Consider the following 19,949-nt stretch of genomic DNA (forward strand, 5'->3'; position numbering starts at 1 on the left):
CCCTGTCTGCAGCTGTGCCTGGCATCCCTATTTCGATGTGTGCTACTTTGACGTGTAGACGTTCCCTCGCTGCGCCTATTTCGATGTTGGGCTGAGCAACGTCGAAGTTGAACATCAACGTTGCCGGCCCTGGAGGACGTGTAGACGTTATTCATCGAAATAGACTATTTCGATGTTGGCTGCACGTGTAGACGTAGCCAGTGTGTTGACAGAATGCAACACACCCACCAGCAGCAATATACTGGTAGCTCCCCACTCAGGTCTAATGACTCTCTTGACAGAGGTCTGTTGAGAAAACAGCATATAGATGCTCCAGGTCCCTTTTGTTAACAGACAGGGCTGCCCGTTCCTTGGCAGCCCTGTTTGCAGAGCTTCTGCTCTGACACTCTGGCTACGTCTACACGTGAAGCCTACATCGAAATAGCTCATTTCGATGTAGCAACATCGAAATAGGCTATTTCGATGAATAACGTCTACACGTCCTCCAGGGCTGGCAACGTCGATGTTCAACTTCGACATTGCGCCGCACCACATCGAAATAGGCGCTGCGAGGGAACGTCTACACGCCAAAGTAGCACACATCGAAATAAGGGTGCCAGGCACAGCTGCAGACAGGGTCACAGGGCGGACTCAACAGCAAGCCGCTCCCTTAAAGGGCCCCTCCCAGACACAGTTGCACTAAACAACACAAGATCCACAGAGCCGACAACTGGTTGCAGACCCTGTGCCTGCAGCATGGATCCCCAGCTGCTGCAGCAGCAGCCAGAAGCCCTGGGCTAAGGGCTGCTGCCCACGGTGACCATAGAGCCCCGCACGGGCTGGAGAGAGAGCATCTCTCAACCCCCCAGCTGATGGCTGCCATGGAGGACCCGGCAATTTCGAAGTTGCGGGACGCGGATCGTCTACACGGTCCCTACTTCGACGTTGAACGCCAAAGTAGGGCGCTATTCCGATCCCCTCATGAGGTTAGGGACTTCGACGTCTCGCCGCCTAACGCTGAAGTTAACTTCGAAATAGCGCCCGACGCGTGTAGCCGCGACGGGCGCTATTTCGAAGTTAGTGCCGCTACTTCGAAGTAGCGTGCACATGTAGACACAGCTTCTGTTGAGAGAGGGCTGGGCTTTTATGTGTGGACGCAATCGGTCGACAGAAGCTTTGCTGTGAAATCCCTTCTGATGGTCATTTCAGTCAACAGATGTTTCTCTGTGTAGATGTAGCCCCTATGTTTTGTTCCTAGTGGTGATGTATTCAGCATGGGATTTGGTAACTGACCTGCTACATAAATAGCTGCTTCCTTTTCTTCATTGAGAACAGTGTTCCTGATGCAGCAGGACAGGTTTTGGCTTGAATGCTTTTTCATAACGAGAGTAGTTTGTGTTTCAAACAGGCCGTCATCTCCTCGGGATGTTGTTTCAGACCGTGTTTGTAAATGTCGCCCGCTGAGATCTTTCCACAGCACCTCAGGCTCTGGGTACCAACCAGCTGATCGACAAACCACCAGGATTCCTCCATCCTGATGACCCTCAATAGAGATGAGGGGAGAAGAACCCAAAGCTAAGGGGAAAATACATAAAGATGTTAATTCAATGAATCTATGATATATTTGAGAATTTGTCTGGCTGTCTGTTTGTTCAAGAACTCCTCCCAAATGGTAAAAGCCACAATCACCAAACTTGGTAGACAGTTTCTTCTTATCATAACATAAAATCCAGTAAGGCTTTGGTCGTGCCAGGAAAAGGGGATGTGCCCGGAATGGAATAGCTTCTAATTCAATAGAAAGGGAGGGCTCTGCTAGATAATTACCACATGGCAGCAGCAGGAGACATGGGATGGGAAGCAGGGATGGTTACACTGTATAATGACGATGGGGGAAGCAAGGGGACAGAAATGGGGACCAGGACCACTGTAATCCACGGGGGCAGGGGTGGAGAAAAGGACAGCTAGCTACTGTATATTTGAGATACTGTATATTTAAGGACCCGAGCAACACCAGCTCAATCTTCCAGTTAATTTACAAAGCAGAAGGGATGAGGGACACTCAAAGATTCACTAATTCATGTGGGTAATCAACAGAAAAGAGATCTTGTACTGGAATGTCTGAGATCCCAGTACTCATAGACGCAAAACAATGTGAACACATTGTGATGGAGTGGGGGATACCTGTGTGTATGTGAGTGGCTCACAGAGGGTGTGGGGCTCCTGCTGAGGGTAACCTTGATGACCAGGTAACACCTTTGTACTGCAGACAAAGGAGGAGGTGGAGCCTGAGGGGTTTGAATTGGAACTGGGAGTTGGGAAGCAGTGAGTCTGGGCTGAGGGAGAGAAAGACAAAGGAGGGGGCAAGGCCCCAGCTCTGGGGGCCCCTCGGGGCCTCCTCTCCTCAACATGGATTGAACTGGCTGTCTCTGCCAGCTGCACTGACTCCTCTGTACAATGCTGTGTCCTGTCGGCTAATAAACCCGCTGTTCTCCTGCTAAGTGAGAGACTCTCCTGCCTACGGCCGGGGTGCAGAGCTTGGGGGACCCCAAAACCCCATCACACTGGTGTCAGAAGTGGGATGTTCTGCACCCTGAGGATGGAGCATCCAGCAGTAAGTGACCGGGGCCCTGGAAGAAGTGGGGCCTGCGAGACCCAGGTGTGCTGAAGGGCAGTGAGGTGCAGCTCCCCAAGGCGGAGGGGCCTGCGGCCGAACCCAAGCAACTGCGGTCGTGGTTCTCGAGAGGGGGTGTCACACCCGAGGAGGGGTTACTCCTGGGAATCTGTTGGAGTCGGTCCCAGAAGGTGGAGGGGCCGAGAGCCCAACCCCCAGAAAACAAGTGACCCACAAGGAGGCTGATGCTGAATGAGTTCTTCCCAAGACAGTGTGCTCATGGTCCCTGAGAGCGGGTGTCACACTGAAGAAGGGGTTCCTCTGAGAGTCTGTTGGAGTCGGTCCCAGAGGGCAGAGGGGCCTACGGCCTAACCCCAGGGAGCTTGTGACCCACAAGGAGCCTGGCACACTGAAGGGATTCTTCCAGGAATCGTGGGGTGCAGAGGGCATCAGCCTGAGAGCCTGCAACCACGCTGAGCAACTCCGCTGTGAAGTGGCAGCACCTGGAAACCGAATCAAGATTAAAGGAGCTGGACAAGGCAGCGTGGATGTGCAGTGGCAGAGCTGAGGGTTAAGGAAAATCCTGCAGAGGTGAGCCCGGATCGGGGCAGGGAACCCTGGACTGCCTGGAGCTCTGAACCGAGTGGCCTGCCGCAGCTCAAGGAGGGAAGGAGCGATTCCAACCCATCATCTACTAGTGGCCAAGACAGACCTGCGAAGAGTTTTCCAGGCCTGGGCCGAGGAAGGTGCCTGTGTGTCTGTGCAGGAAAGCAGCTTGTCCACTGGGAATGGCAAGTTGTCTGTGAGAGAAGCTGCTTCACCTTCTGTGTGTGTGTGGAGACCAGCCGGGGGGCTGGGACAAAGGAGAGAGTGTCTCCCATTGTCTGTCTGTGTTGAACAGCAGCAGCAGCCTGGGGAGAGAGCAGAGCCTGCGTTTGGAAAAGGTGCCAATGAGGAAACTAGCCCATTGTCTGAGGAAGATTCCCCAGCCTGGGGTGGCTGGAGAAGGATCCACCAGAAAAGAGCATTCCAGGTGTGTCTCTGAATCCAGCCATGGGGGCTGGAGCAGAGGGAATGGCTCTGGGATGGGCAGTGGTGTCCCTGATAAGGACACTGGTCCTTGGTGCAAGAAAAGTGCTTCTGCTTCTGGGGAAGTGAATCCTTTGCCTGAGCCTGTGGGGGCTCGAGATGGAGCCAAGATCCCAGAGCTGGATCTGAGGGCAGCTGAAGCCCAGGTGGGAAGTGGGCCTACCTCTGTGTCTCTCAGGGGGGATGATGCTTTAACTTGGTCTAATCCAGTTAGGATCATCAGGGAATCCCAGAGACCAGACGATTCTGGTACTTGTTCTTTGCCTGATGCTGAGGTGTTATTGGGAGGGGGTGAGAGGACTCTGTCCTACCAGAGTCATCCTCTCGCCAGGACACAAGAACAGACGGGCAATGGAGTTACGCTGACTGATGAAGATAAAGGAGCTGGTAGCAGAAGGGAGGAAAGGGATCCTAACCTTCTGTCCGGTGGTACTGGCTGTCTGCCTGGAGGGGGATTACGTGGGAATCTGCCTGATGGGCCAGATGTGATCCTGGGTGTAGGTGAAACCCAGGAGCTGGTTGTGGCTCAAGGGAGCAGTGCCCCTGTGGAGCCAGATAGGGGTGAGTTATTGTTTGGGGGAGCTCTTGAGGAAGAGAATTTCCCTGAAACTTTTCCTGACCCGTCTGTGGGGACGGCAGAAAATGGGAGTGAGGTGAAGGAGAGTGAACAGGAAAGGTGCTTGTCTGTAAGAGCCAGAGCAACCCTTTGCCTGGGGAGAAGTTTGTTTCAGCTCCTGATGGCCAGGACCTGCCTGAGTGTGAAACCACTGGCTGTGCTCTGCAAGGGTCCAAAGCAGGCAGTGTAAAAGTTTCTCAGAAATTGGAAGCTGGTGCAAGTAAAGTAAAAACTATCAGGGAATGTGAGCAGCCCTGTGAGAACCAAGTAAAACAGCTGCACAGCCAATCTCTGTAGGATGCAGGAGAGGTTCAGCAATTCCCCATCTCCAGATGCTAGAAACACTTATATTCTCACACTGGACTCCAATTCTGATTCCACGGGGAGGCAGAAGTTGGAGGTAAAAGGACAAAGGAGCTGTGGGCCTGGTGGGCCAGTAAGGGATAAACAGGGATTCCTTCATGTGGATTCTGCGTCTGGGACTCACAAAACAACTCTCAGAAAGCAGTTTGGTTTGCAAATTTCCAGACTGGCTGGAAGGGGGCCGTCTCCCTGAGCTCATCAATGGCCCAGCTCTTGTTAGAAGGGAGGGCACAGCCAGAGAGATCAGATTTCCACCCCAGGGGGCAAGAGAGAAGATTAGAACTTGATGGTGCTAAGAAAGGCCTCAGCCATTTATCCCCAAAATACCAGATTCTCAAGGAGGTTACACAAAAGTTGTGGTCTACCAAAGAGCAACGTAAATGTACAGTTGCAATGGGTTTGTTCTGTTACTCACGCTGACTGCTGTAACCAAGGGGTGCTGCTACCAAAAGCTGTAGAATTGTACCATGCACTGAATGTTTGAAAAGAGCCATGTGACATGATGACATTGATGTAGAAGCATGAATTGTATGTTAAAGGAGTCTGTAACTCTGAAATGTCACCATTGTTCCCTGTAACTAGTCTTGCAACCTCTGACATGAGAAGGAACATTCCAAACCTATTGTGTGGCATGAAAGGGGAAACTGAGGCACACAGCCATTGTGGTGGTCTGGCTAAATGCCAAGGATGGAAGCATTTGTACCTTCCGTTACTGGACTGTAACTGAATTCCAGACATTGGCTGGAGCAGCTGTATGGACTGGTGGTCAGATGGGGCAGGGCCCAGACACAAAAGACCTGTTTGATCTGTTGGTGCTGCAGCATCTGTATGGGCTCTGCCTGCCCGACTTGAGAACGTGGCTGACGGACCGGGGCCGAAGCAGCGAGACCGACCAACCCAAGGGAACTAAAGGGACTTGCCCGGCTGCATCACATGAAAAGGGCCAAGACCAAGCTCCTGACTTGGAGCCTCCCCCAGCAGGACTATGATGTGGAGGTGGTGCACATCGAGGGGAGAACAGAGGGTACAGCCAATGCCCTGTCACAAGGGGAGAGCCCCGAACTTCCCCAGGTCACCAGTTGAGTGACCCTGCTCAGTTCGGTCTGGAAGGGGGGAGAGATGTGATGGAGTGGGGGATACCTGTGTGTATGTGAGTGGCTCACAGAGGGTGTGGGGCTCCTGCTGAGGGTAACCTTGATGACCAGGTAACACCTTTGTACTGCAGACAAAGGAGGAGGTGGAGCCTGAGGGGTTTGAATTGGAACTGGGAGTTGGAAGCAGTTAGTCTGGGCTGAGGGAGAGAAAGACAAAGGAGGGGGCAAGGCCCCAGCTCTGGGGGCCCCTCGGGGCCTCCTCTCCTCAACATGGATTGGACTGGCTGTCTCTGCCAGCTGCACTGACTCCTCTGTACAATGCTGTGTCCTGTCGGCTAATAAACCCGCTGTTCTCCTGCTAAGTGAGAGACTCTCCTGCCTACGGCCGGGGTGCAGAGCTTGGGGGACCCCAAAACCCCATCACACACATCTTCACAATATGTTCACTGAGTCAGTGGGAGATATTGTCCTCCCAACCCAGGAGCAATGGAGCACCTCTGGACCATTTCATTCAGATACCTGAATTAGACTTGAAAATCTGATCATTAGTTCATTGGCTACTAGGCTCTAACCGGCATCAGAGAAGCTGGGGAGAAATGTTTAGGGCACATCTATACTTACCTGAAGATGGACACTCCAGAAGTCGCTACTCTGAGATTCAGTTTAGCACATCTAGCAGAGACGTGTTACATCAAATGTGGAGGGTGTTACCTGCCACTCCAGCGCACCTCGCAAGTGCAAGGAATAAGGGAGTAGACAGGAGCAGTTCTCCCATTGACCTCCCACTGTGGGAATGGAACTAAAGTTTGAATCAGGGTACTCCAGCTACGCAATAAACATAGCTGGAATTACGTATCTTCATTTAGTCTTATCCTCTAGTCTAAACCTGGCCTCAGTCTTGTCTAAGAGTGGTGAATGCATAATTTACCCATGCCACCCCCGCCACGGCCACCACTACCACCACATAGCCTCAGCAACTAAGAGGCTGCATTAGTTTGTTACCTAAATAACAACCGTGAACCAGTAAGAACCCATAAAAATCTGGCAATTGCACCATAGCCGCAGATCCTGGAAATGGTGCACAGCATCTGGATGGCCATGTGTGTCCAGAAGTTCTTTCCCGCTTAGCTTAAGACCCCTTTTGAAGTTAATCAAGAATTTCTGTGTGTCCAAAAATGCCTTGTCCCTCCTGATAATGTTTGTAACCAATGTTGGGAAAGTTTCCAGCATATTTTCCCAAGTAAGAAAATGGCTGTTTGGTGAAATGGAGATGCACTCTCTTTTTGTAAAATATTTCACAAGCAGGAACTCACAGCTGCCGTATTAGGAAAGAACAAAGCCTGCAGACAACACAAAGCTAAAACTGACACAGCTACTGACCTGTGACCCGTAGTTCCAATATAGCTTCTTCATAAAAAGTATCATCTTGAACAAAGCAATGGTATTGTCCTTCATCAGAGAGGGCGACATTAATAATCTTCAGGGGAATGTTTCCTTCCATGAGTCCAGCTGCCAAAAGCTGTGTCCTTCTACTATACTCTGGCATCTGCTCTTCATACTGATCCATCCCATCATGATATAGGTGCACATAAGGTAATAATTGAGATCGATACCATCTCACTTCCACGTCTGCAGCGCTCGTTGAGGGAGACAGGTGACAAGGTAACACAACTTCCTGACCCAGGGTGGCAATGACAGGGTCACGGGGGCCAATCACAGTGAACTTTGCTGGAAAACGCATAAGGAGAACAACAACAACAGCAGCACTCAGAGGAAGCTGAGAATTTGATAGGAAGGACACAACCAATAGGATCCATTTGATACAAACTGCCCAAAGCGGTTAGCCTGTGGCAGCCACTCAGCATGGAGCATTCCAGCCTGGAAGTGTGGGAGACAGCAGTTTGGGGCGTTGTTATAAGGACACTCAGCCTGGGTGCAAGGCGCACTGCACAGCACTGGGCTGAGGTGCGGAGCTGAGAAGGTGGGCGCACACAGAGTCGACGTCACACTGGACGTGGTGGGGAGCTGGGAACTGATAGGTCCAAGGCATGGCCCAGGCACTGAACACAGGACATAGAGGGGAGCTGAGAACAAGCAGGGTCACTGCATGGCTAATACTCAACCATTCATTTTTCTAAGTGCTCTCAGACTGACGTGCCCGCAGACAGGGCGATGGATTTGATGGGGCTCACCAAGAACAGGGAGAGGGATGGTGGGCCATAGTTGGTGTTCTCTCACCAAGGCGCTTCTGAGACATAGCCCTCTTGCTAGAGCCAATTGTTGGACTAGTGCGTTCAACTCTTCACGTGCTCAAGAGGCCAAATGGCCAAACTCAGCTGAATTTATTGCCTAAAGATAAGACAATGCACTACAGAAAGGAGCCTATGTGCCCAGGCAGCGGTTCTTCTCTCTCAGCGTAACCATCTTGCCCAGAAGCACGGCTTTAAAAATACTCCCCAAACCTACGTATACCATAGTAACAGAGAGGGGGCCGTGTTAGTCACGGTTGTTGACAAGTGAAAAGCACTTCATACGTCACCTACGATCCAACCCACCAGCGTCTTAACGGCTTGTTCTGCATCTGCCTTAACCTGGTGCTGGATACCATGCTCCGAACCAGGTGTACGCTAACTTACATCCCAAACCGTGCTAGGACACACGAGGGATGCTTTGATAGACATCCTACTGGCTACTGTGACCACTGACTCCAGATTTGGAAAGTGTGATGGAATATTAGATATTGGTGAACAGAACTGTGGGAAGAACATAATACATTCAGTTCAGGTCTCAGCTCTGTCTCTCATGTATATGAAAGGACTCCCATGCCCATAGTGCCTAATAATACAGTGTGTACTTATACCTAACTTCTCTGAAAGCAAAAAGCAGTCAAGTAGCACTTTAAAAGACTAGCAAAATGGTTTATTAGGTGATGAGCTTTGGTGGGACAGACCCACTTCTTCAGACCACAGCCAGACCAGAACAGACTCAATATTTAAGGCACAGAGAACCAAAAACAGTAAGCAAGGAGGACAAATCAGAAAAAGATAATCAAGGTGAGCAAATCAGAGAGTGGAGGGGGGGGGGGAAGGTCAAGAATTAGATTCGGCACATTAACACATGGTTTAAATCGTGATGGGAACTTTCTGAGTCACTATAGGGGCTTGTCTGCATGCTTGGCTCAGTCTAATTCTTGACCTCCCCCGCCACCCCTCCACTCTCTGATTTGCTCACCTTGATTATCTTTTTCTGATTTGTCCTCCTTGCTCACTGGTTTTGGTTCTCTGTGCCTTAAATATTGAGTCTGTTCTGGTCTGAAGAAGTGGGTCTGTCCCACGAAAGCTCACCTAATAAACCATTTTGCTAGTCTTTAAAGTGCTACTTGACTGCTTTTTGCTTTGATAGCGTATAGACCAGCACGGCTTCCTCTGTTACTAACTTCTTCGGAGTAGCTAACAGGCCCAATGAAAAGGTCACATGACATCCATATATTCGGATGGCTTTGCGCACAGTGGTCTCAGATTATGGCTCTGATCTCTTTTACATCTGAAAGCCACCGAGTCACTTGATTTTATTCTGTATTATTGCTGTCAGTAAGTTCTTCAGTAAGTGTCTACCCAGTGCTTTGGGCACCTTTGAAAGTCTTTTAAGAACATTCTTCTGAAGAAACTGACCTGTGGACTGTCCCAGGAGCAAATCAAACAACACAACAATAAGTCTGTCTGAGGAGGACTGGGGTCTGGGACAACCCCCGTACTGCACTGCAGGCCCTATTCCAACCCCTGCACCATGCTCCCAGCCCACTGCGCCCCCTCTTCTCTGCAGCAGCAGGAAACAGGGCCTCATGGCCACAGTACTTGCTTCCCACTGCTTCAGAAAACCAGAGCGCAGCTGGCTGACGAGGTGGGGCAGTGGCGCAGTGGAGGCTGCTGAGCTCCTGCTGCCCACATTTCGGGGTCACAGCGCCAGGCCCCCCACAAACTCAGGTCTCTTTTGTCCACAGGTTGGTTCTGGCAGCTGCTAAAGAGACACTAAAAGTGCAGGGCTGCCCCCACGTCAGTCTGTGGATGGGGCAGCCCTGCCAGCAGACCCACCAGCAGAGCAAAGACTGAACACCGCAGGTGCTGATCTTGCTGCCTGATTAAGTGTACAGTTTGCGAGTGGTTTCACTGACTTGGAGTGACGTATGTTGTTAAGATGCTTCAGGGGCCTAAATGAACCCTCTAAGAAACGGCCAGAGTGCGGAGTCCTACCTGATTCAGAGTTGTGAACATAAGAAGTAAGGAAGAAAACAAGAACACCAGGGAGAGGGGAGCTCGCTCTGGAGCTCTGGCAGAGAGAGCGAATCTTCTTCATCCTCTCTGGAACTTGGTCTGGAAAACAGAAGGGAGGAAGACAGCTTATCACTGGCTAACATAGGCTACGTCTACACGTGCACACGACATCGAGGTAGCCTATTTTGATGAATAACGTCTACACATCCTCCAGGGCTGGCAACGTCGACGTTCAACATCGATGTTGCGCAGCACCACATCGAAATAGGCGCTGCGAGGGAACGTCTACATGCCAAAGTAGCACACATCGAAATAAGGGTGCCAGGCACAGCTGCAGACAGGGTCACAGGGAGGACTCAACAGCAAGCCGCTCCCTTACAGGGCCCCTCCCAGACACAGTTGCACTAAACAACACAAGATCCACAGAGCCGACAACTGGTTGCAGACCCTGTGCATGCAGCATGGATCCCCAGCTGCCGCAGCAGCAGCCAGAAGCCCTGGGCTAAGGGCTGCTGCCCACGGTGACCATAGAGCCCCGCAGGGGCTGGAGAGAGAGCGTCTCTCAACCCCCCAGCTGATGGCCGCCCTGGAGGACCCCGCTATTTCGAAGTTGCGGAACGCGCAACGACTACACGTCCCCTACTTCGACGTTCAACTTCGAAGTAGGGCGCTATTCCCATCCCCTCATGGGGTTAGCGACTTCGACGTCTCGCCGCCTAACGTCGATGTTAACATCGAAATAGCGCCCAACACGTGTAGCCGTGACGGGCGCTATTTCGAAGTTAGTGCCGCTACTCCGAAGTAGCGTGCACGTGTAGACGCGGCTATAGATCATTAATTCAAACGTTAAACAGGAGACTGACTAAAAAGGGACAAATACCTTGTTAAGTGAACTCCTGTATATTATTGAGTTAGAACAGCCATCGAAGCAAAGGTGAAAATGTTTTTCCTTTGTGAGTCTGATTTTGTCCCACCCTTTCAAAATCCACATTAAAAAGTTAGATCAACATAAAAGTTGTTAGCAATTCCATCAATAGAGAAAAAGATGTTAAGGAAGAATATAGAATGTGACAGAAAGAAAGATTCTTGGGGGGGTTTTTAACCTATTTCTTTTCTTTCAGCATATAAAAAGCAAAAGATTCAGTTCACACAAACAGTTATTAAGTAACAGAGACAACAGAGAAAGACCCTTCCAAAAAACTTGGATTTGCATGAGTTGGTAACTTTCTTTACAATACAGTGAGGTACAATAAGCAACTGCAATGGGGTTCAGGGGTCCCCATGCACTGCACCCCGTCCGCAGGCAGGAGTGACTCTCACTCAGCAGGTAGAATAGGAAGTTTATTAGGCGACAGAGGCCCAGTTTCTCACGGAAGAGTCAGTGCAGCAATCAGAGACAGTCCTTCCAACCCGTCCTGGGGAGAGGAACCCGAGGGGAGCCCCTCTGGGGTGTAGCTTCCCTCTCGCCCGGCTGCCTGTCTTCCATCTCCCTCTCCCCTCCAGCTTCTAACTGCCCCCTCCAATTCAAACCCCGCTCGGCTCCTCCCTCCTCTTTGTACAGGGCAGAGGTGTTACCTGCCAGCCTAGGTTATAGCCCCAGGGTCATCCTTAGCCGCTGGGAGCTGCGCTGCTTGTCTCACACACATCAGATGCCTGAGTCTCACACATGCATTCCCCCGACTCCATCACAGCAACAATGCCTCTGAATTAATTAACAGCAGGATCAGGACCAGTTTTCATCAATAAAATGTAAGGACAAAAATAAATTCTTAAATTAAAGAAGATGGACGATTAGTTCAGATGTCCTCTTGAATATATAGTTCAAAAGCAAAGTTTGTATTGAAAGTAAGACACATTTATCCTGGATGACTGGATCATTTTGCTGTTCGTGATTCATGCAGGGAATAAATGTCTAGTAGGAGGTATCAAAGAGCAATAGAGATGGCGTACCTGGTACATCCTGGAGATATGCCTTGGAACAGGTCTGAGCTCTCTCTGGAGTTCCCAGGTTTTCACAGATCCTCATTCATTCTAGCGATGGTTAGTTTACATTGCCAGTGACTATTTCAGTGCCACAATCGCAACAATGAATTCTTCCTAAGAAAGTGCAAATCCAAGTCTTTCTGACAAATTTGTGTTAATTTTTTGCTCGACGCTGAAGTGACGTGACTCTCTTGCTGCCTTCAGCAAGCTATGAAGTGAAAGCAGAAAAGGAGCTGGAATGCTAGAGCAATTTCAGTCCCTATCATGCCCTCGTTGAAGTTTGGAGATAACGATGTGCTGCAACAGAAGCCCTCCTGGCATGGCACAAGACTCAGAAATCCAAGTGCCCCAATCTGGCTGAAGTCAATGAGAATTTTAAGGCGGCTCAGCTTCCTGGTCCTCAAGAACAGCAAGATACTGTCTCAAAAATCTTAGTTTTTCATGTTGTGCTCAAAACAGAAACTTCCCTTTGAATTACTTCAGTAACAAACAACCTCTGCACTGCTACACTGCTACAGCCAGTGTGTTTATTGCTGTAAGATCAAAGTTTGAAGCCCAGCCCATCTCTGTTCTCAGGTGTGGCTCAAACAGGGGTCAAACTGCATTTGTTAATTAATTCCAAGTTCTGATTGGTCAGTGGCGGGAGTGCTCGTCTTGTGAGGGGATCCCCTGGGTACAACCTGGGTTTGGGGTGGATGCAGCTGTCCACTCTGGGCTGCATCTCACAAGGCTTTGCCAGTAGCTAGAAGTAAATCCTTTCTGGAGCAGTAACAGAGAGGAAGCCGTGCTGGTCTATACACGATCAAAACAAAAAGCAGTCAAGTAGCACTTTAAAGACTAGCAAAATAGTTTATTAGGTGAGCTTTCGTGGGACAGACCCACTTCTTCAGACCATATCCCGACCAGGACAGACTCAATATTTAAGACACAGAGAACCAAAAACAGTAAGCAAGGAGGACAAATCAGAAAAAGATAATCAAGGTGAGCAAATCAGAGAGTGGAGGGGTGGGGGGGGGGAAGATCAAGAATTAGATTGAGCCAAGTATGCAAATGAGCCCCTATAGTGACTCAGAAAGTTCCCATCCCGGTTTAAACCATGTGTTAATGTGCCGAATTTGAATAGAAATGTCAGTTCCTCCACTTCTCTTTCTACAAAGGAGCGATAATTTCTCTTCAGTAACACACGTACCTTGCGGTCATTGACAGAATGCCCCATTCCATTAAAATGTTGAGTAACTGGTTTGTGGATCTGGAGCGTTTTGATGTCTGTTTTGTGCCCGTTGACCCTTTGTCTAAGGGAGTTAGAAGCCTGCCCAATATCCAAAGCATCTGGGCATTGTTGGCACACGATGGCGTATATAATGTTGGTAGAGGAGCATGAGAAAGTGCCCGTGATTCTGTGAGTAACCCGGTTAGGTCCAGTGATGGCATTTCCAGAGAAGATACGTGGACAAAGCTGGCAGCGGGCTATAACAGCACAGTCACATGTGGCGCTCCACCCCACCTAGCTCTCGTGGAGCCACTTAACAAAGCACCCAAAAGAGACACCATCCAATCTCCCCCAAGCTCCATAACCCTGGTCAGAACCCAACGCTCCCCTCCCTCTGGCTACATCGACGCTACAGTGACCTTCCGAAAAAAGAGCTCTTCCAAAAAACTCCTTTCAAAAGAGCACGTCCACGCACAAAAATGGGGCTCGAAACAAGTTCTTCCTCCTTTCGGCTGGGGGATGGGACATTTTGCTCTCGCATGTAAAATGGCCAGCGGCACCTCCAGAACAGGCTCGGCCGCACTCGGCTCCCACCGCCCCTGTGGCCGTTATCGTCAGTGATTGCGGCGAAAGGTTCCTGTTTTCCAAGTTAGAGCTACCTGTTATTAACGGCTGCTCAGACAGTTCTGGGCAGCTCCTCCCCGGCCTCCCAGCTCCAGACAGTTTCCTGTGCACTGAAAGCCGCCTCTTCCCCACCAGAGAGCCGTTTAACTAGACCAAGCACCAGGGCTGCACCTGTGCACGGAGAAGCTGTAACTTCAGAGGGAGGATTCTCCAGGGGCCGGGAGAGGGAACTGAGGCTGCAGACCTGAGCTATAGTTTCTGCTCTTCCCGTCTCTCTACGTGGCCTCAGGCGAGTCATTTCGTTTCTCCGGGCCTTGACCCCAGCTGTGAAAAGGTCGGGGGGGCATTTCCCTATTGCCCAGGGCTGCTGTCAGAATAAAGACCCTGAGGGTTTTTATATCACTCTTACCCAGTGATCCTGGAGGCTACGAAGGAACTTAAGGTAGGTGAAGAGGAAATTCACCTGCAGAGACACCTGCCCTGCTGTGCTCACTTTGGGGCCGGCGGGTTCCTACAATCACCCCTCAGCAGCGCCTCTCAAGCTGCTTCTTCTGCCTTAGCCCAGGATTTCCTGAAGGACAGCACCCCAGGGATGGGAAACCAGAACCGCCACCCCCCACTCTGCTGCCCAAACACAACAAGGCAAATGAACCCAACAAGACAAAGATACACGTTTTGATTGGATTAAACACTAAGGCTACGTCTACACTAGCACACTACGTCGAAGTAGCCTGTTTCAAAGCAAGTACATCAAAACAGGCTACATCAACGCGCATTCTCTACGCATCCTCCAGGGCTGGTGCCGTTGACGTTCAAGGTGGAAGTAGCGACGGGGAACGTCGAAAGGAGCCGCCCCAGAAGGAAATGTGGAGCGTCCACACACACACACACAAGCGCTCCCTGGCGAAATAAGGGGCCAGCAAAGACTGCGGACGGGGTCATAGGCTGGACTAGCCCTTCTGGGCAACAGCAAAGGGCCCCTCCCAGACACACACGGCCTGCACAGCACGGGGTCTGCAGAGCGCTAGCCACTCTCTCGCAGACCGACGCGCAGCAGCCATGGACCCCCAGCGGCAGCCATGGGACAGCAGTTTGGAGTGGGAAAGGCCACAGTCGGGGCCATCATCATGGAGGTAAGGAGGCCTCGGCATGCACCCACTGGGGGGGCGGGGGGTCCGGGGAGGGAGGGGCTGGGTGTGTGGGGGGGTACCCGGAGAGGTGCCCCGGAAGGGGGATCTGGGGCACCCTGCACACCCTCATGGGCACTTGCATTCCCTCCCCACAGGTGGTCCGTGCGCTCAATGCCATGCAGCTGCAGAGGGTCAATCCAAGTCGGGGACCTGGACTCAGCCATTGCTGGATTTGCCGCCATGGGGCTCCCGAATTGCGTCAGGGCCCTGGATGGGACCCACATCCCCATCCACGCCCCAGACCACAGCAGGGGAAGATACATCAACCAGAGGGACGACCACTCTGTGGTCCTGCAGGCCGTGGTGGACAGCCAGGGCCGCCTCCAGGATGTCTACGGGGGCTGGCCTGGATGCACACATGATGCCCGCGTATGCCGGAACTCAGGCCTGTGCCGCCGGCTGGAGGCAGGGACCTACATCCCCCAGAGCGATCTCCCTCTGGGAGTCACCACCATGACCCTCTGCCTCATGGCAGACACCGCCTACCCCCTCCAGCCCTGGCTCATGTGTCCGTACACCTCAATGCCAGCCGGGAGCGGTTCAACGGTCGCCTGAACCACACCAGCTAGGAGGTGGAAAGGACCTTCGGCCGCTTGAAGGGCCGGTGGCGGTGCTTCTTTGCCCGCCTGGACGTCAGCCTCCAGAACGTCCCCCAGGTTGTGGGCAACATTGTGGAGAGCAAAGGGGAGGCCTTCATCCAGGGGTAGGCAGTTGATGCCAGCACGGGCTTCCCCCAGCTGGCTGCCGCACCCAGTCGCCCTGCCCATTTTGATCAGGGAGACCCCTGAGCACCACCCTGGCCTTCCCTGGAGGGCCCCCCATGCACCGCCCGCACACCATCCCTCCAACAAGCACACGTCTCGGGTTCTTTGGAAGATAAAACTGTGGATTACTGAAGACTGCTAAACTGTCTTATGTGCACAGCAGAAACTGGAACCCATATACAAAGGAGGACAACTATATACAAGGGGAACAATTATATACAAGGGAGACAACTATATACAAATGCGGGGCCAGCGGATGGCTCGGCGGTCGGCCCATCAGTCTGGGGTGGGTGTACAGGGGCACGACCCCCAGTGGGTATGGATCACAACCCCCCCCCTTTTTCCGCGGTCCCCGGCGTGGCCACCTGGGGGCCAGGAGGACTGGCAAGTATGGCTGGGATGCCTCCACCAGCTGGTCTTAACACCCAGTGGGCTCCGGTCCTGGGGGGCTGGCGGGCAGCATGGCAGGTGGCAAGGCAGGTGGGGTGGCGGGGGGGGCATCCGTTGAAGCAGTGGGGAGGGAGGCAGGGGGGTGGGAGCCAGGCAGCAGCCTCCCAGATCAACCCGGCTATGTCCCGGAATATGCCCATGAACTCCCGCCACACCACTTAGTGCTCCTGGTTGAACCTCAGCCTCTCCTTGGACACCTCCATCTGCTGCCAGAGAGCTGCCAGGAGCTGGGGGTCCACACGGGCCATCCCTGGGTCTGGCAGTGGCATGACCATCCCACTGGCCTTGGGGGTGTCCCCAGGTGCCAGCGGTGGCTGACCTCCGGCGGGCTCTCGGGCACCACGGAGGATGCCTGGCTGCCTGGGGCTTCAGATGGTGCAGCTGCGGAGAGGGAGAGAGGGAGGGGAATCTGTTAGTACTGTGCCCTGGCCTGTGGCCCGTTCCCCCCACCCTTCCTGGGTGCTGGGTCTCCATCCCCATTGGTGGGTGTGGTGTCCCTGTTGGGTGTCCCCATTGAATGGTCCCCCTGCCTCTGGGGTTAGGGCAGAGTGCTGTCCATGGGTGTGGGTGCTGACGGGCGCTGATGGCCATGCCACCATCTTGGGACCATGCTGTGGCTGGGCAGTTGCGGGTCAGGGTCTGCTGGGGGTGTGTGGGGCTCTTGGTCATGTCTGGTGCCCCCACTCCTTGGCCCAGGGGTGTGTGCCCTGTGGGGTATGTACCTGACCGTCCACTGCAGAGGTCGGGGGAACCCCAATGGGCAGACTCCCAGCTGGTGCTCTGGGAGGTGAGGTCTATTTGGAGCCCCCCCACCAACTGCTGGAGCCCTCCTCTGCCATCCCAAGGGATGGCTCCTTGGGTGGGCCCCAGGGTGCAGGGCTGGCCTCCGGGCTGGACTCCGGCTCCAAGGCCTGCTGGGGCTCGTCAACTGTAGTGTCAAGGCTGGCCGTCGAGGGGGCAGGAGGTGTTCTGGTGGCCCAGGATGGCTCTGAGCTCCCTGTATTAGGGGCAAGCGGCGGGGGCCCCAGACCGGCCGGCCGAGTCCCAGACCCGGGCATAACCCTGCCGCAAGTCCTTCACCTTGCTCCGGACATGATCTGGAGCGCGGGCAGGATGACCCCGGGTGGCCAGGCCCACGGCCAGTCAGGCGAGCACTTCCACATTGTGAAGCTTGCTCCGCACCATGTGGAGCACGTCCTCCTCACCCCAGAGCCCCAGCAGGTCTCGGAGCTCGGCCTCCGACCAGGAGGGGCCTCGCCTCTTTTTGGCCCCCCTGTTTAGCTGCCGGGGGTGCTTGGGTCTCCTCAGGGGGAGTCCTGGGGGGTGCTCTGGGGGCTGGCTGGATGCCATGCCACTGGGTGGACGGTTCGGGGCCTCTGGAGGGTAGGTGCCTGCACACTCTCAGCTTCCTGCCACAGGAAATCTGGGTCCATGGAACTTTAAGGGCTACTGAATGTGGGGACCATAGAGCCCCGCAGGGGTTGGACAGAGCATCTCAACCCCTCAGCTGATTGCCTCCAGGGAGGACCGCGCTATTTCGAAGTAGCGGGATGCAGATCGTCTTCACGCACCTTACTTGGACGTTCAACATCGAAGTAAGGGCGCTATTCCCATCTTCGGACAGGAACAGCGATCTCGACGTCTCGCTGCCTAACGCCAATTTCAACATCAGAATAGCGCACGGCGCATGTAGACACGACGCGTGCTATTTCGACGTTGTGCTGGCTACTTCGAAGTAGCCAGCTAGCGTGAACACACCCTAAGTGGCGGGGGAATAATTACCAACCAAGCACACCTGCTTAATTGGCTTCCTCCAGTTCCTCCCTCAGTGATGGGGTGGGGAAGGGCAAAGGTGAGGGGGCAGGAGAAGGAGTTTGATTATGAAAAGTGGGAAGTTCGCACAGAAACAAACGTCCCTAAAATCATTTTTCTTCAAGTTCTTTTGAAAAGTTACAATTGCTCTGAACCCCGGGGTGCTTCTCACCTCCTAACTGGCCTCCCGTTGTGTGCCCGAGCCGCTCCTGGCTCAGGCTGGGGCCATGGCTCGGGGGAGTAGGACGCACAGGACAGTGTGTGGCTCAGGCTGAAGTGGTAGGGTCTCACTCGCACATTGCAAATGCCCCAGCCAGTCTGGTGCCAGAGCCCTGGCTGGGCTGAGTCATTTCTCTGTGAGGCTGGGCTGGTTGGACCCTGCCTAATGTATGTGCGGGGGGAGGATGCTGCTACTGAGGGGCATTTCCTGGCTTCTCCCATTCCCTAGTGACAAGGGTCGGCGAAAGGGTCTGAGTCCCACATGCTTTACCCAGAGGCCTCCCTGACCTGGAGGACTCCCCTTCCACTCTCCAGCGTGGCAGAGTCTTTGACCCCCAACAGGGCTGCGCCCAGGATTCCTGGGGCAGAGCTGGTCCGGGAGTGTGGGGCGGGGGGTGAGCTGGGTTGCCCAAAAGCCCTGCAATGCCCATGCTCACGGACCACCAATTGGCTGGGACCGGCCCTGTCCTGGGGGACTCGACCTCCGGCCTTGAGGTCGCATAGGGCAGGAGCTGGGGTGTCCCCGGTCTGGTCTGCGCTCTCCACACTGCACACGTCCCTGACCCACTGGTGCTCACATACAGCTCAAAGCAAACACCTTTCCCTGGACAGAATCGACTTTAAGAAGAACAAGGAAGAAATGGAAAAGTGTCAATGGAAACACGTCACGCGCTCTGTGCACGGGGGCCTGACGGACAGCGTCTCTGGGATGCGAGGGGAAGTCACGGTCTGTTCCCCGTAAGGTCCCAGGCTGTGCTGCAGGGATGCTGCAGGTCAGATGCTCGCTCTGGGTGGCAAGACATGTCGCCCCAGTGTCAGCCCCCTACCCACCCTACCCGGCAAGGCCTTGAAGTTGACAGAGTCGCCTAGCCTAGGCCTATACCCAGGGTCCTCCTTCACTCTCTTCCGCTGCTCAATGCACCCAGCTCCAGCCTGTCCTCTCCCCAGTTTGTGGCTGTGTGTTTAGGGGCACTGGGCAGAGCGGGGGGCGGTGTCAGAAAGGAGGCGAAGGAGTTTGAGCTGTGTGGATGCGAGTCAAACCCGCCCCCACCCAAAGAGGCAATGTCCCCAAAGAGCTAAATCTGTGCTCAAGTTCAGGGTCTGGGGTCCCCTCCCGCTGCTTTAGGGTCACACATAGGATTCGAACAGAATTCGGTGTCTGAAGGGTTAATTTGCGCCGCGGCGGGGGAGGGGAAGAGAATTAGCGCCCCCGCAATCAATGGAATAAAACACCCGGTGCCGGGAACAGGGACGTCCCGGCTGGGGCAGGAAGCCCCAGCCCCAGCCCTGTGCCCCTGCACGCCCCATACGCTCAGCCCCCGGCTGGAGAGCCCGGACCTCGGGGAGCGCCGGGTGGCGTCCGTCAGGGCGGCGGGCGCTCAGGACCTGCGGCCATTGGACGGCGGGGAGCCCTCGGGGGGCACTGAGGAGTCCCTGGGCGGTGGGAGCGGAGGGAGGCAGCGGCTGGGCGGCGCTGGCAGGGGTGCGGATGGGGCGTGAGGGGGCAGACGGGCGGGTGGGGGGACGATCTCCTCCTTCCCCTCCCTTGGCGGGGAGCAGCCGGCCGGCGCTGGGCAGCGCGACGCCCGCACTGGCTCTGCCCTGGGCCAGACGGCGCTGCTGGTGCGGGGGTGGGGGCAGTGCCGGACAGGCACCCTGGGACGTCCGTCCGTC

General features: G+C 53.9%; 1 protein-coding gene across 1 annotated transcript in view; it reads right to left on the reverse strand.

Moving 5' to 3' along the window:
- LOC142005738 (butyrophilin subfamily 1 member A1-like) overlaps window positions 1-10,105 on the reverse strand; it is a 30,280-nt gene extending 20,175 nt beyond the window's left edge. Inside the window, exons 1-3 of the mRNA XM_074983089.1 lie at window positions 10,003-10,105; window positions 7,133-7,480; window positions 1,273-1,554 (exon numbers count right to left, since the gene is read on the reverse strand). Coding sequence (XP_074839190.1) covers window positions 1,273-1,554; window positions 7,133-7,480; window positions 10,003-10,105 — 733 coding nt within the window. The remainder of the gene's footprint in view (window positions 1-1,272; window positions 1,555-7,132; window positions 7,481-10,002) is intronic.
- Window positions 10,106-19,949: the final 9,844 nt, after the last annotated feature.

This window comes from Carettochelys insculpta, unplaced genomic scaffold (genome assembly GCF_033958435.1).
Source record: "Carettochelys insculpta isolate YL-2023 unplaced genomic scaffold, ASM3395843v1 scaffold_0035, whole genome shotgun sequence".
In the NCBI taxonomy this organism is placed as follows: domain Eukaryota; kingdom Metazoa; phylum Chordata; order Testudines; family Carettochelyidae; genus Carettochelys; species Carettochelys insculpta.